Below are 13,320 nucleotides of genomic sequence, written 5' to 3'. Positions count from 1 at the left end.
CCCATAACACCATTTGAATTTATCTCCCCCCTCAGAGCAGCTCAACAACAATAAATGGCCGCACTATAAAAACGATCTCTCTCTCTCTCAATACCATAACATAACCATCACACACCCAGCAGCCTTATGTAAAGCCTGTCATACTGTATAAAGAGAAAGACAGCAACAAAGGGAGATGGAGAGAGAGATGGGGGGGAGAGAGAGAGATGGGGGAGAGAGAGATGGGGGAAGGAGAGAGAGATGGGAGAGAGAGAGATGGGGGAGAGAGAGAGAGATGGGGGCAGGAGAGAGAGATGGGAGAGAGAGAGAGAGATGGGGGAGAGAGAGAGAGATGGGGAAGGGAGAGAGGAGAGAGAGATGGGAGAGAGACAGATGAGGGGGGAGAGAGAGAGATGAGGGGGAGAGAGATAGAGATGGGAGAGAGAGAGAGATGGGGAGAGAGACAGAGATGAGGGGGAGAGAGAGAGAGAGAGATGAGAGATGGGAGAGAGAGAGATGGGGGAGAGAGAGATATGAGGGGGAGAGAGAGATGGGAGAGAGATGGGGAGAGAGAGACACAGCCCACTGACACCCCTATCAGACCACAGCAAAATCACAGTCTACTTAAACAGAGCAATACTCAATCATGAGGCATCAAAGCCAAAGGAACTGAGTAACATTAAGAAATGCTATAGATGGAAGGAATGCAGTTTGGAAACCTACCAAAAAACAATTAGGCAACAACAAATTCAATCCCTTTTAGACAAGTTCCTGGGTAAAACGTTCCACTGTAATAGTGAAGGTGTAAACCTGGCAGTAGAAAATCTTAACAGTATATTTGACCTCTCAGCTTCCCTATCAAATCTAAAAATCTCAAATAGAAAACCGAAGAAAATTAACAATAATGACAAATGGTTTGATGAAGAATGCAAAAATCTAAGAAAGAAATTGAGAAACCTGTCCAACCAAAAACATAGAGACCCGGAAAACCTGAGTCTACGCCTTCACTATGGTGAATCACTAAAACAATACAGAAATACACTACGGAAAAAGAAGGAACAGCATGTCAGAAATCAGCTCAATGCAATTGAAGAATCCATAGACTCTAACCACTTCTGGGAAAATTGGAAAACACTAAACAAACAACAACACGAAGAATTATCTATCCAAAATGGAGATGTATGGGTAAACCACTTCTCCAATCTTTTTGGCTCTATAACAAAGAACAAAGAGCAAAAACATATACATGATCAAATACAGATCTTAGAATCAACTATTAAAGACTACCAGAACCCACTGGATTATCCAATTACATTGAATGAGTTACAGGACAAAATAAAAACCCTTCAACCCAAAAAGGCCTGTGGTGTCGATGGTATCCTCAATGAAATGATCAAATATACAGACAACAAATTCCAATTGGCTATACTAAAACTCTTTAACATCATACTTAGCTCTGGCATCTTCCCCAATATTTGGAACCAAGGACTGATCACCCCAATCCACAAAAGTGGAGACAAATTTGACCCCAATGACTACCGTGGAATATGTGTCAACAGTAACCTTGGGAAAATCCTCTGCATTATTATTAACAGCAGACTCGTACATTTCCTCAATGAAAACAATGTACTGAGCAAATGTCAAATTGGCTTTTTACCAAATTACCATACAACAGACCATGTATTCACCCTGCACACCCTAATTGACAACCAAACAAACCAAAACAAAGGCAAAGTCTTCTCATGCTTTGTTGATTTCAAAAAAGCCTTCGACTCAATCTGGCATGAGGGTCTGCTATACAAACTGATGGAAAGTGGTGTTGGAGGTAAAACATACGACATTATAAAATCCATGTACACAAACAACAAGTGTGCGGTTAAAATTGGCAAAAAACACACACATTTCTTCACACAGGGTCGTGGGGTTAGACAGGGATGCAGCTTAAGCCCCACCCTCTTCAACATATATATCAACGAATTGGCGCGGGCACTAGAAAAGTCTGCAGCACCCGGCCTCCCCCTGCTAGAATCCAAAGTCAAATGTCTGCTGTTTGCTGATGATCTGGTGCTTCTGTCACCAACCAAGGAGGGCCTACAGCAGCACCTAGATCTTATGCACAAATTCTGTCAGACCTGGGCCCTGACAGTAAATCTCAGTAAGACCAAAATAATGGTGTTCCAAAAAAGGTCCAGTCACCAGGACCACAAATACAAATTCCATCTAGACACTGTTGCCCTAGAGCACACAAAAAACTATACATACCTTGGCCTAAACATCAGCGCCACAGGTAACTTCCACAAAGCTGTGAACGATCTGAGAGACAAGGCAAGAAGGGCATTCTATGCCATCAACAGAAACCTAAATTTCAACATACCAATTAGGATTTGGCTAAAAATACTTGAATCAGTCATAGAGCCCATTGCCCTTTATGTTGTGAGGTCTGGGGTCCGCTCACCAACCAAGACTTCACAAAATGGGACAAACACCAAATTGAGAGTCTGCACGCAGAATTCTGCAAAAATATCCTCCGTGTACAACGTAAAACACCAAATAATGCATGCAGAGCAGAATTAGGCCGATACCCACTAATTATCAAAATCCAGAAAATAGCCGTTAAATTCTACAACCACCTAAAAGGAAGCGATTCACAAACCTTCCATAACAAAGCCATCACCTACAGAGAGATGAACCTGGAGAAGAGTCCCCTAAGCAAGCTGGTCCTGGGGCTCTGTTCACAAACACAAACACACCCTACAGAGCCCCAGGACAACAGCACAATTAGACCCAACCAAATCATGAGAAAACAAAAAGATAATTACTTAACACATTGGAAAGAATTAACAAAAAAACAGAGCAAACTAGAATGCTATTTGGCCCTACACAGAGAGTACACAGCGGCAGAATACCTGACCACTGTGACTGACCCAAAATTAAGGAAAGCTTTGACTATGTACAGACTCAGTGAGCATAGCCTTGCTATTGAGAAAGGCCGCCGTAGGCAGACATGGCTCTCAAGAGAAGACAGGCTATGTGCTCACTGTCCACAAAATGAGGTGGAAACTGAGCTGCACTTCCTAACCTCCTGCCCAATGTATGACCATATTAGAGAGACATATTTCCCCCAGATTACACAGATCCACAAAGAATTCGAAAACAAATCCAATTTTGAAAAACTCCCATATCTTTTGGGTGAAATTCCACAGTGTGCCATCACAGCAGCAAGATTTGTGACCTGTTGCCACGAGAAAAGGGCAACCAGTGAAGAACAAACACCATTGTAAATACAACCCATATTTATGCTTATTCATTTTATCTTGTGTCCTTTAACTATTTGTACATTGTATAAATATAATAATATTTGTAATGTCTTTACTGTTTTGAAACTTCTGTATGTGTAATGTTTACTGTTGTTTTTCACTTCTATATTCACTTTGTATGTTGTCTACCTCACTTGCTTTGGCAATGTTAACACATGTTTCCCATGCCAATAAAGCCCTTGAATTGAATTGAATTGACAGAGATGAGGGGGAGAGAGAGAGAGAGAGAGAGAGATGCAGGAGCAAAAGAGAGATGGGGAGAGAGAGATGGGGGAAGGAGAGAGAGAGAGATGGGGAGAGAGAGAGAAGGGGAGATAGCGAGATATGGGGGGAGAGAGCGAGAGATGGGGGTAGAGAGAGAGACATAGGAGGAGAGAGAGATATGGGAGGAGAGAGAGAGAGATGGGGGGAGAGAGAGAGATGGTAGAGAGAGAGAGAGATGGGTGGAGAGAGAGATGATAGAGAGAGAGAGATGGGGTGGAGAGAGAGAGATGGGGGAGAGAGAGATAGAGATGGTAGAGAGAGAGAGAGAGATGGGGTGGAGAGAGCGAAATAGGACCAAAGTACTTGTAGGTCAACATCGACACATCGAAGTTGTGATAAGAGGGTATTCCACGGGTAGTTTCAGAATAACTAGGAAACATAAAGGACTGTTAGGAGGGAGTAAAGGGTCAAAGGGTAAAGGTCAGGAACTATTCATCGGTAGAGTAAAGAGGAGGCACATCACAAGGTTACGTACTTGTAGAAATACAAACCTTGCTCCACCTTTTAGTGAGACGACTGGAGCCTTCTACAAAGCCCTTTTATGAGAAGAGAGGCAGAGAGGAGAAAACATGCAGTTAACCAGTAGAAACACCCTCTCCATGGTGCTCCTCTGTACACTGGGGCCTTCTACAAAGCCCTTTTATGAGAAGAGAGGCAGAGAGGAGAAAACAGGCAGTTAACCAGTAGAAACATCCTCTCCATGGCGCTCCTCTGTACACTGGGGCCTTGAGGAGAAAACAGGAAGTTAACCAGTAGAAACATCCTCTCCGTGACGCTCCTCTGTACACTGGGGAGCAGCTGCTGCCTCCATCAATACGTTTACATGATGGTCATTGATGAGGAAAGAACCTGAATTACCCAAACCAATGGTTGTGTAACAGAGGCACACACACACACACATCCCACCACACACACACACATCCCACCACACACACACACACACATCCCACCACACACACACACATCCCACCACACACACACACACATCCCACCACACACACACACACACATCCCATCCCACCACACACACACACATCCCACCACACACACACACACACACATCCCACCACACACACACACACACACATCCCACCACACACACACACACATCCCACCACACACACACACATCCCACCACACACACACACACATCCCACCACACACACACACACACATCCCACCACACACACACACACACATCCCACCACACACACACACACACACACACACACACACACACACACACACACACACACACACACACACACACACACACACACACACACCCCACCCCACACACACACACACATCCCACCACACACACACACATCCCACCACACACACACATCCCACCACACACACACACATCCCACCACACACACACACACACACACACACATCCCACCACACACACACACACACACATCCCACCACACACACACACACATCCCACCACACACACACACATCCCACCACACACACACACACATCCCCCACCACACACACACACATCCCACCACACACACACACACACACATCCCACACACACACACACACACATCCCACACACACACACACACACATCCCACCACACACACACACACATCCCACCACACACACACACACATCCCACCACACACACACACACATCCCACCACACACACACACACATCCCACCACACACACACACACACACACACACACACATCCCACACACACACACACACACACACACACATCCCACCACACACATCTCAAGAATGACTCTCTATGGAACGGTCAAGCTCTGGAGAAGAAAAGCCTGGTTGTTATTGGCAGGGCACGCCCCCACCCACCCACCCACCGACCAAACAACCCCCGAGGTCTGTACTCACCCTGGCCGTGCCATCTTCCTTCAGACTGATGATGTCCAAGTCGAAGTCTCTCCTCAGCCCATCTGTCTTATTGAGGACTATATGACCTGTCAGACCATCCCACTGGGCCTGCGGAGGAGAGGAGAGAGAGGGATGAGAGAGAGCGATAGAGGTGGAGAGAGAGAGGGATGAGAGAGAGAGGGATGAGAGAGAGCGATAGAGGTGGAGAGAGAGAGGGATGAGAGAGAGGGATGAGAGAGAGCAGGATGAGAGAGAGCGATAGAGGTGGAGAGAGAGAGGGATGAGAGAGAGGGGGATGAGAGAGAGAGAGATGAGAGAGAGCGATAGAGGTGGAGAGAGAGGGATGAGAGAGAGAGGGATGAGAGAGAGGGGGATGAGAGAGAGAGGGATGAGAGAAAGCGATAGAGGTGGAGAGAGAGAGGGATGAGAGAAAGGGATGAGAGAGAGAGGGATGAGAGAGAGCGATAGAGGTGGAGAGAGAGAGGGATGAGAGAGAGAGGGATGAGAGAGAGCGATAGAGGTGGAGAGAGAGAGGGACAGAGATAGGGGAGAAAGAGCGAGAGATAGGAGGGGGGGGGTTGAGAGAGAGGGTTGAGAGAGAGCGATAGAGATGGAGAGAGAGAGGGATGAGAGAGAGAGGGATGAGAGAGAGAGGGATGAGAGAGAGGGGGATGAGAGAGAGAGGGATGAGAGAGAGCGATAGAGGTGGAGAGAGAGAGGGACAGAGATAGGGGAGAAAGAGCGAGAGAGAGGAGGGGGTTGAGAGAGAGGGTTGAGAGAGAGCGATAGAGGTGGAGAGAGAGAGGGATGAGAGAGAGAGGGATGAGAGAGAGAGGGATGAGAGAGAGAGGGATGAGAGAGAGCGATAGAGGTGGAGAGAGAGAGGGATGAGAGAGAGGGATAGGAGGGGGGTTGAGAGAGAGGGTTGAGAGAGAGCGATAGAGGTGGAGAGAGAGAGGGATGAGAGAGAGAGGGATAGGAGGGGTTGAGAGAGAGAGGGTTGAGAGAGAGCGATAGGAGGTGGAGAGAGAGGGATAGGAGGGGGGGTTGAGAGAGAGGGTTGAGAGAGAACGATAGAGGTGGAGAGAGAGGGATGAGAGAGAGAGGGATATTTTCCAAAAAGGAGGGGGGGTTGAGAGAGAGCGATAGAGGTGGAGAGAGAGAGGGATGAGAGAGAGAGGGATAGGAGGGGGGTTGAGAGAGGGTTGAGAGAGAGCGATAGAGGTGGAGAGAGAGAGGGATGAGAGAGAGAGGGATAGGAGGGGGGGGGGGTTGAGAGAAAAGAGAGACCACTGTCATCCTTCTGTGCATCTAATTGAAGCTTTGAAAGCCAACTTTCTCTCTGTATTTTATTTAACCTTTTAACAGGTAAGTTGACTGAGATTCTCATTTACAGTAATGACCTGTGAAATAGTTATAGAGGAGAGGGGGGGGGGAAGGAATGAGCCAATTGGACGTGATGATTAGGTGGCTGTGATGGTAAATTAAATCAAAATCAAATCAAACTTTATTAGTCACATGTGCCGATGACAACAGATGTAGACCTTAACGTGAAATGCAGTTCATGAAATAGAGTTAAGAAAATATTTACAAAAAAATAAGAAATGTACGTAACAATAACAGGGTGTTACTGTGGAGGCTATATACAGGGTGTTACTGTGGAGGCTATATACAGGGTGTTACTGTGGAGGCTATATACAGGGTGTTACTGTGGAGGCTATATACAGGGTGTTACTGTGGAGGCTATATACAGGGTGTTACTGTGGAGGCTATATACAGGGTGTTACTGTGGAGGCTATATACAGGGTGTTACTGTGGAGGCTATATACAGGGTGTTACTGTGGAGGCTATATACAGGGTGTTACTGTGGAGGCTATATACAGGGGGTACCGGTACAGAGTCAATGTGGAGGCTATATACAGGGGGTACCGGTACAGAGTCAATGTGGAGGCTATATACAGGGTGTTACGTTACAGAGTCAATGTGGAGGCTATATACAGGGTGTTATGGTACAGAGTCAATGTGGAGGCTATATACAGGGGGTACCGGTACAGAGTCAATGTGGAGGCTATACAGGGGGTACCGGTACAGAGTCAATGTGGAGGTTATATACAGGGTGTTACGGTACAGAGTCAATGTGGAGGCTATATACAGGGGGTACCAGTACAGAGTCAATGTGGAGGCTATATACAGGGTGTTACTGTACAGAGTCAATATGGAGGCTATATACAGGGTATTACGGTACAGAGTCAATGTGGAGGCTATATACAGGGTTTTAGGGTACAGAGTCAATGTGGAGGCTATATACAGGGTTTTAGGGTACAGAGTCAATGTGGAGGCTATATACAGGGTGTTACGGTACAGAGTCAATGTGGAGGCTATATACAGGGTATTACGGTACAGAGTCAATGTGGAGGCTATATACAGGGTTTTAGGGTACAGAGTCAATGTGGAGGCTATATACAGGGTATTACGGTACAGAGTCAATGTGGAGGCTATATACAGGGGGTACCGGTACAGAGTCAATGTGGAGGTTATATACAGGGTGTTACGGTACAGAATCAATTTTTTATTTATTTTTATTTCACCTTTATTTAACCAGGTAAGCAAGTTGAGAACAAGTTCTCATTTACAATTGCGACCTGGCCAAGATAAAGCAAAGCAGTTCGACACATACAACGACACAGAGTTACACATGGAGTAAAACAAACATACAGTCAATAATACAGTAAAAAAAACAAGTCTATATACAATGTGAGCAAATTAGGTGAGAAGGGAGGTAAAGGCAAAAAAGGCCATGGTGGCAAAGTAAATACAATATAGCAAGTAAAACACTGGAATGGTAGTTTTGCAATGGAAGAATGTGCAAAGTAGAAATAAAAATAATGGGGTGCAAAGGAGCAAAATAAATAAATAAATTAAATACAGTTGGGAAAGAGGTAGTTGTTTGGGCTAAATTATAGGTGGGGTATGTACAGGTGCAGTAATCTGTAAGATGCTCTGACAGTTGGTGCTTAAAGCTAGTGAGGGGGATAAGTGTTTCCAATTTAAGAGATTTTTGTAGTTCGTTCCAGTCATTGGCAGCAGAGAACTGGAAGGAGAGGCGGCCAAAGAAAGAATTGGTTTTGGGGGTGACTAGAGAGATATACCTGCTGGAGCGTGTGCTACAGGTGGGAGATGCTATGGTGACCAGCGAGCTGAGATAAGGGGGACTTTACCTAGCAGGGTCTTGTAGATGACATGGAGCCAGTGGGTTTGGGACGAGTATGAAGCGAGGCCAGCCAACGAGAGCGTACAGGTCGCAATGGTGGGTAGTATATGGGGCTTTGGTGACAAAACGGATTGCACTGTGATAGACTGCATCCAATTTGTTGAGTAGGGTATTGGAGGCTATTTTGTAAATGACATCGCCAAAGTCGAGGATTGGTAGGATGGTCAATTTTACAAGGGTATGTTTGGCAGCATGAGTGAAGGATGCTTTGTTGCGAAATAGGAAGCCAATTCTAGATTTAACTTTGGATTGGAGATGTTTGATATGGGTCTGGAAGGAGAGTTTACAGTCTAACCAGACACCTAAGTATTTGTAGTTGTCCACGTATTCTAAGTCAGAGCCGTCCAGAGTAGTGATGTTGGACAGGCGGGTAGGTGCAGGTAGCGATCGTGGAGGTTATATACAGGGTTTTACGGTACAGAGTCAATGTGGAGGCTATATACAGGGGGTACCGGTACAGAGTCAATGTGGAGGTTATATACAGGGTGTTACGGTACAGAGTCAATGTGGAGGCTATATACAGGGTATTACGGTATAGAGTCAATGTGGAGGTTATATACAGGGTGTTACGGTACAGTCAATGTGGAGGCTATATACAGAGGGTACCAGTATAGAGTCAATGTGGAGGCCAAATCTTTTCAGTCTCCTAAGGGGAGGGTGGGTTGTCGTGCCCTCTTCACGACTGTCTTGGTGTGTTTGGACCATGATAGTTCGTTTTGTGATGTGGACACCAAGGAACTTGAAACTCTCGACCCGCTCCACTTCAATCCCATTGATGTTAATGGGGGCCTGTTCGGCCTGCCTTTTCCTGTAGTCCACAATCAGCTCCTTTGCCTTGCTCACACTGAGAGAGGCGTTGTTGTCCTGGTACCACACTGCCAGGTCTCTGACCTCCTCCCTATAGGCTGTCTCGTCGTTGTCGGTGATCAGGCCTACCACTGTTGTGTCGTAAGAAAACTTAATGATGGTGTTGGAGTCGTGCTTGGCCACGCAGTTGTGGGTGAACAGGGAATACAGGAGGGGACTAAGCACACACCCCTGAGGGGTCCCAGTGTTGATCATCAGCGTGGCAGATGTGTTGTTACCTACCCTTACAACCTGGGGGCGGCCCGTCAGGAAGTCCAGGATCCAGTTGCAGAGGGAGGTGTTTAGTCCCAGGGTCCTTAGCTTAGTGATGAACTTCGAGGGCACTACGGTGTTGAACGCTGAGCTGTGGTCAATGAACAGGTGTTCTTTTTGTCCAGGTGGGAAAGGGCAGTGTGGAGTGCGATTGAGATTGCATCATCTGTGGATCTGTTTGTGCGGTATGCAAAGTGAAGTGTGTTTCTGGGATGATGGTGTTGATGTGAGCCATTACCAGCCTTTCAAAGCACTTCATGACTGCTGACGCTACGGGTCTGTAGTCATTTAGGCAGGTTACCTTCCCATTCTTTGGCACAGGGATGATACTATGGTGGTCTGTTTAAAACATGTTGGTATTACAGGCTCGGCCAGCGAGAGGTTGAAAATGTCAGTGAAGACACTTGCCAGTTGGTCAGCACATGCTTTGAGTACAAGTCCTGGTAATCCGTCTGGCCCCGTGGCTTTCTGAATGTTTATAATGCTCTTGCTCACATCGGAGAGCGTTGATCACATAGTCGTCCGGAACAGCTGGTGCTCTCATGCATGCTTCATTGTTGCTTGCGTTGAAGTGAGCATAATACCACCCGGGTCCTGTTTCAGTAGTAATGAAATCAGACCTTCATGTCGACTCGATTGTGTGTTTTGGATCGTTGTCTTGCTGCACGACCCAACTGCACTTCAGCTTCTGCTCACAGACAGATGGCCTGACATCCTCCTGTAGAATTCTCTGATACAGAGCAGGATTCATGGTTCCTTCTATTAAGGCAAGTCCAGGTCCTGAGGCAGCAAAGCATCTCCAAACCACCACCGTTGGTATGAGGTTCTTACTGTAAAAATGTTTTTTTTTTGTAGTTTTGGAACCGTTCAAAAAAGTCTACAATCATCTCTTCAGTCTTGATGAATCATCCAATGAGTCAACTTTTTTTTTTTTTTTTGGACGACATTGGTCCCATTATGTCTGGCGAAAACATAACAGTTTTCTCACAGCCATTAAAACTCCATAGCTGCTGCTTGAAAAGATACCTATACAATGTCTGATTTGTTATCGTTAACCAATCACTGCCCTCCTTCGTGAGGCTTTTTAAAAAAAAAAGAAGGGAAAAGCTACCTGTTCTTTGAAGTTGAATCTGTGTTTGAAATGTAAATGATTGAACTGGATCTTACAGATGTATGTATGGAGGACAGGGAAAGCCATTCAAAAATCATTAATTCACACAGTGAGTGAGTCAGTGTGTGTGTTACTACATGATTCCATATGTGCTATTTTACAGTTTTGATGTCTTCACTTTTATTCTACAATGTAGGAAAGATAAAGAAAAACCCTTGAATGAGTTTTGACTGGTTCTGTATACTGAGGGTATCTAGGGACGACCAGGGGATATTTTTTGAGAGAGACAGAGAGACACAGACACAGAGAGACAGAGAGACAGAGAGACAGAGAGACAGAGACACAGAGACACAGAGAGACAGAGAGACAGACAGAGAGACAGAGACACAGAGAGACAGAGAGACAGAGAGAGAGACAGAGACACAGAGACACATAGAGACAGAGAGAGAGACAGAGACACAGAGACACATAGAGACAGAGAGACAGAGAGACAGACAGACAGAGACACAGAGAGACAGAGACACAGAGACACAGACAGACAGACAGACAGAGACAGAGACACAGAGAGACAGAGACACAGAGAGACAGAGACACAGAGAGACAGAGAGAGAGACAGAGACACAGAGACACATAGAGACAGAGAGACAGAGAGACAGACAGACAGAGACACAGAGAGACAGAGACACAGAGACACAGACAGACAGACAGACAGAGACAGAGACACAGAGAGACAGAGACACAGAGAGACAGAGACAGAGAGACAGAGAGACAGACAGACAGGAGCTCCCGAGTGGCACAGCGGTCTAAGGCACTGCATTTCAGTGCTAGAGATGGCACTACAGACCCTGGTTCGATTCCAGACTGTATCACAACCAGACTTTATTGTGAGTCCCATAGGGTGGCGCACAATTGTCCCAGTGTCGTCTGGGTTTGGCTGGGGGAGGCCATGACTGTAACTTAAATAAAATAAATAAAAAAGAGAGGCTTTTGGAGGGCTGGACACATACTATCCCCACCCCCTCTATCCACTCTTCCCTCCGCTCTCTCCGTTCCAGGCAAATCATCACAAGTGGATTTAAGACTTAAAAGATCAGAGCGCTCCTCGTGCATCAAAGGACTCATTTCTGTTAGTATGCAGGCAGGCGGGGAATATATATATATATATATATTTTTTAAACGCATAAATCCATATTTCTTGGGAGGTTGAGATGGTAAACTGTTGAGATGGGAGAAGAAACGTAGAATAAAGGCACTTCAGAACGTAGCCTTTAGAGGTGTTTCTGAAAAGTGGTATTTTTAAATTAACATCTCAAAAAGAAAAAGCTTGACAGCTCTACAAAATAGAAATGTGATTTATATTTAGGCCAGGATTCCGGACTCTCATCTTTGAATAAGCTCACGAAGGGACAGGGTTTGTTTCTCTGTTGTAACGAATGATTCTTCTATGAATGTTCATGACACACCTAAAGCCTGATTCCCACCAATGGGCTAACTGTATACAATATGGGTTATTTGTTGGGTAAATATTGGACAGAACACACGCTAAGTTCTTTTGACAGAACCAAATTGGGTTGCGTGTATAACATGGGATTAATTTAACCAATCAGTTCAGTTTATTTAACAATCATGCATCGTGTTAACCAAGCATCTAATCTAATCTAATCCTTAGGCTCTTTTCAGAAGGCGTGATTTATTAGGGGGCGTGGCTTTCAGATAGATCATATTGGCCACCCGTGATCGTAAATGTCCTTCCTGTTCATCATGTTAAGTTTACATACTTTTTTTTGTGCTTTTTGTTTTGGCATTCTAGAAAATGTAAATGATTTATTACAAAATATAATAAGGTATACAATGACACACACGGTGACGGTGACCATTTGCAGCGCGACACATCTCCTTCAAATAGAGTTGATCAGGCTGTTGATTGTGGCCTGTGGAATGTTGTCCCACTCCTCTTCAAATGGCTGTGTGTAGTTGCTGGATATTGGCGGGAACTGGAACACGCTGTCGTACACCTCGATCCACAGCATCCCAAACATGCTCAATGGGTGACATGTCTGGTGAGTATGCAGGCCATGGAAGAACTGGGACATTTTCAGCTTCCAGAAAATGTGTACAGATCCTTGCGACATGGGGCCATGAATTATCATGCTGAAAGATGAGGTGATGGAGGGCCTCAGGATCTTGTCACAGTATCTCATTCAAATTGCCATTGTGTTCATTGCCCATAGTTTATGCCTGCCCATACCATAACCTCACCGCCACCATAGGGAACTCTGTTCACAACGTTGACATTAGCAAACCGCTCGCCCACACGACACCATACATACTGTCTGCCATCTGCCCGATACAGTTGAAACCGGGATTCATAAGTGAAGAATATTT

At 45.5% G+C, this 13,320-nt stretch overlaps 1 protein-coding gene across 3 annotated transcripts in view; it reads right to left on the bottom strand.

Annotated features, from left to right (window-relative positions):
• Nucleotides 1-13,320, bottom strand: part of grik1a (glutamate receptor, ionotropic, kainate 1a) — a 151,764-nt gene that overhangs the window by 42,689 nt on the left and 95,755 nt on the right. For all 3 annotated transcript variants that reach the window (XR_010460040.1, XM_065004980.1, XM_065004979.1), the window contains exons 9-10: nt 5,435-5,542; nt 4,052-4,096 (exon numbers count right to left, since the gene is read on the bottom strand). Coding sequence is in view for 2 of the 3 variants with exons in the window: in XM_065004980.1 (XP_064861052.1) it covers nt 4,052-4,096; nt 5,435-5,542 (153 nt within the window). In the remaining variant the exon portion in view is untranslated. The remainder of the gene's footprint in view (nt 1-4,051; nt 4,097-5,434; nt 5,543-13,320) is intronic.

The sequence above is a fragment of the Oncorhynchus nerka genome, linkage group LG19, assembly GCF_034236695.1.
Source record: "Oncorhynchus nerka isolate Pitt River linkage group LG19, Oner_Uvic_2.0, whole genome shotgun sequence".
Taxonomy (NCBI): Eukaryota; Metazoa; Chordata; class Actinopteri; order Salmoniformes; family Salmonidae; genus Oncorhynchus; species Oncorhynchus nerka.
This window is presented reverse-complemented; position numbering and strand designations above follow the sequence as displayed.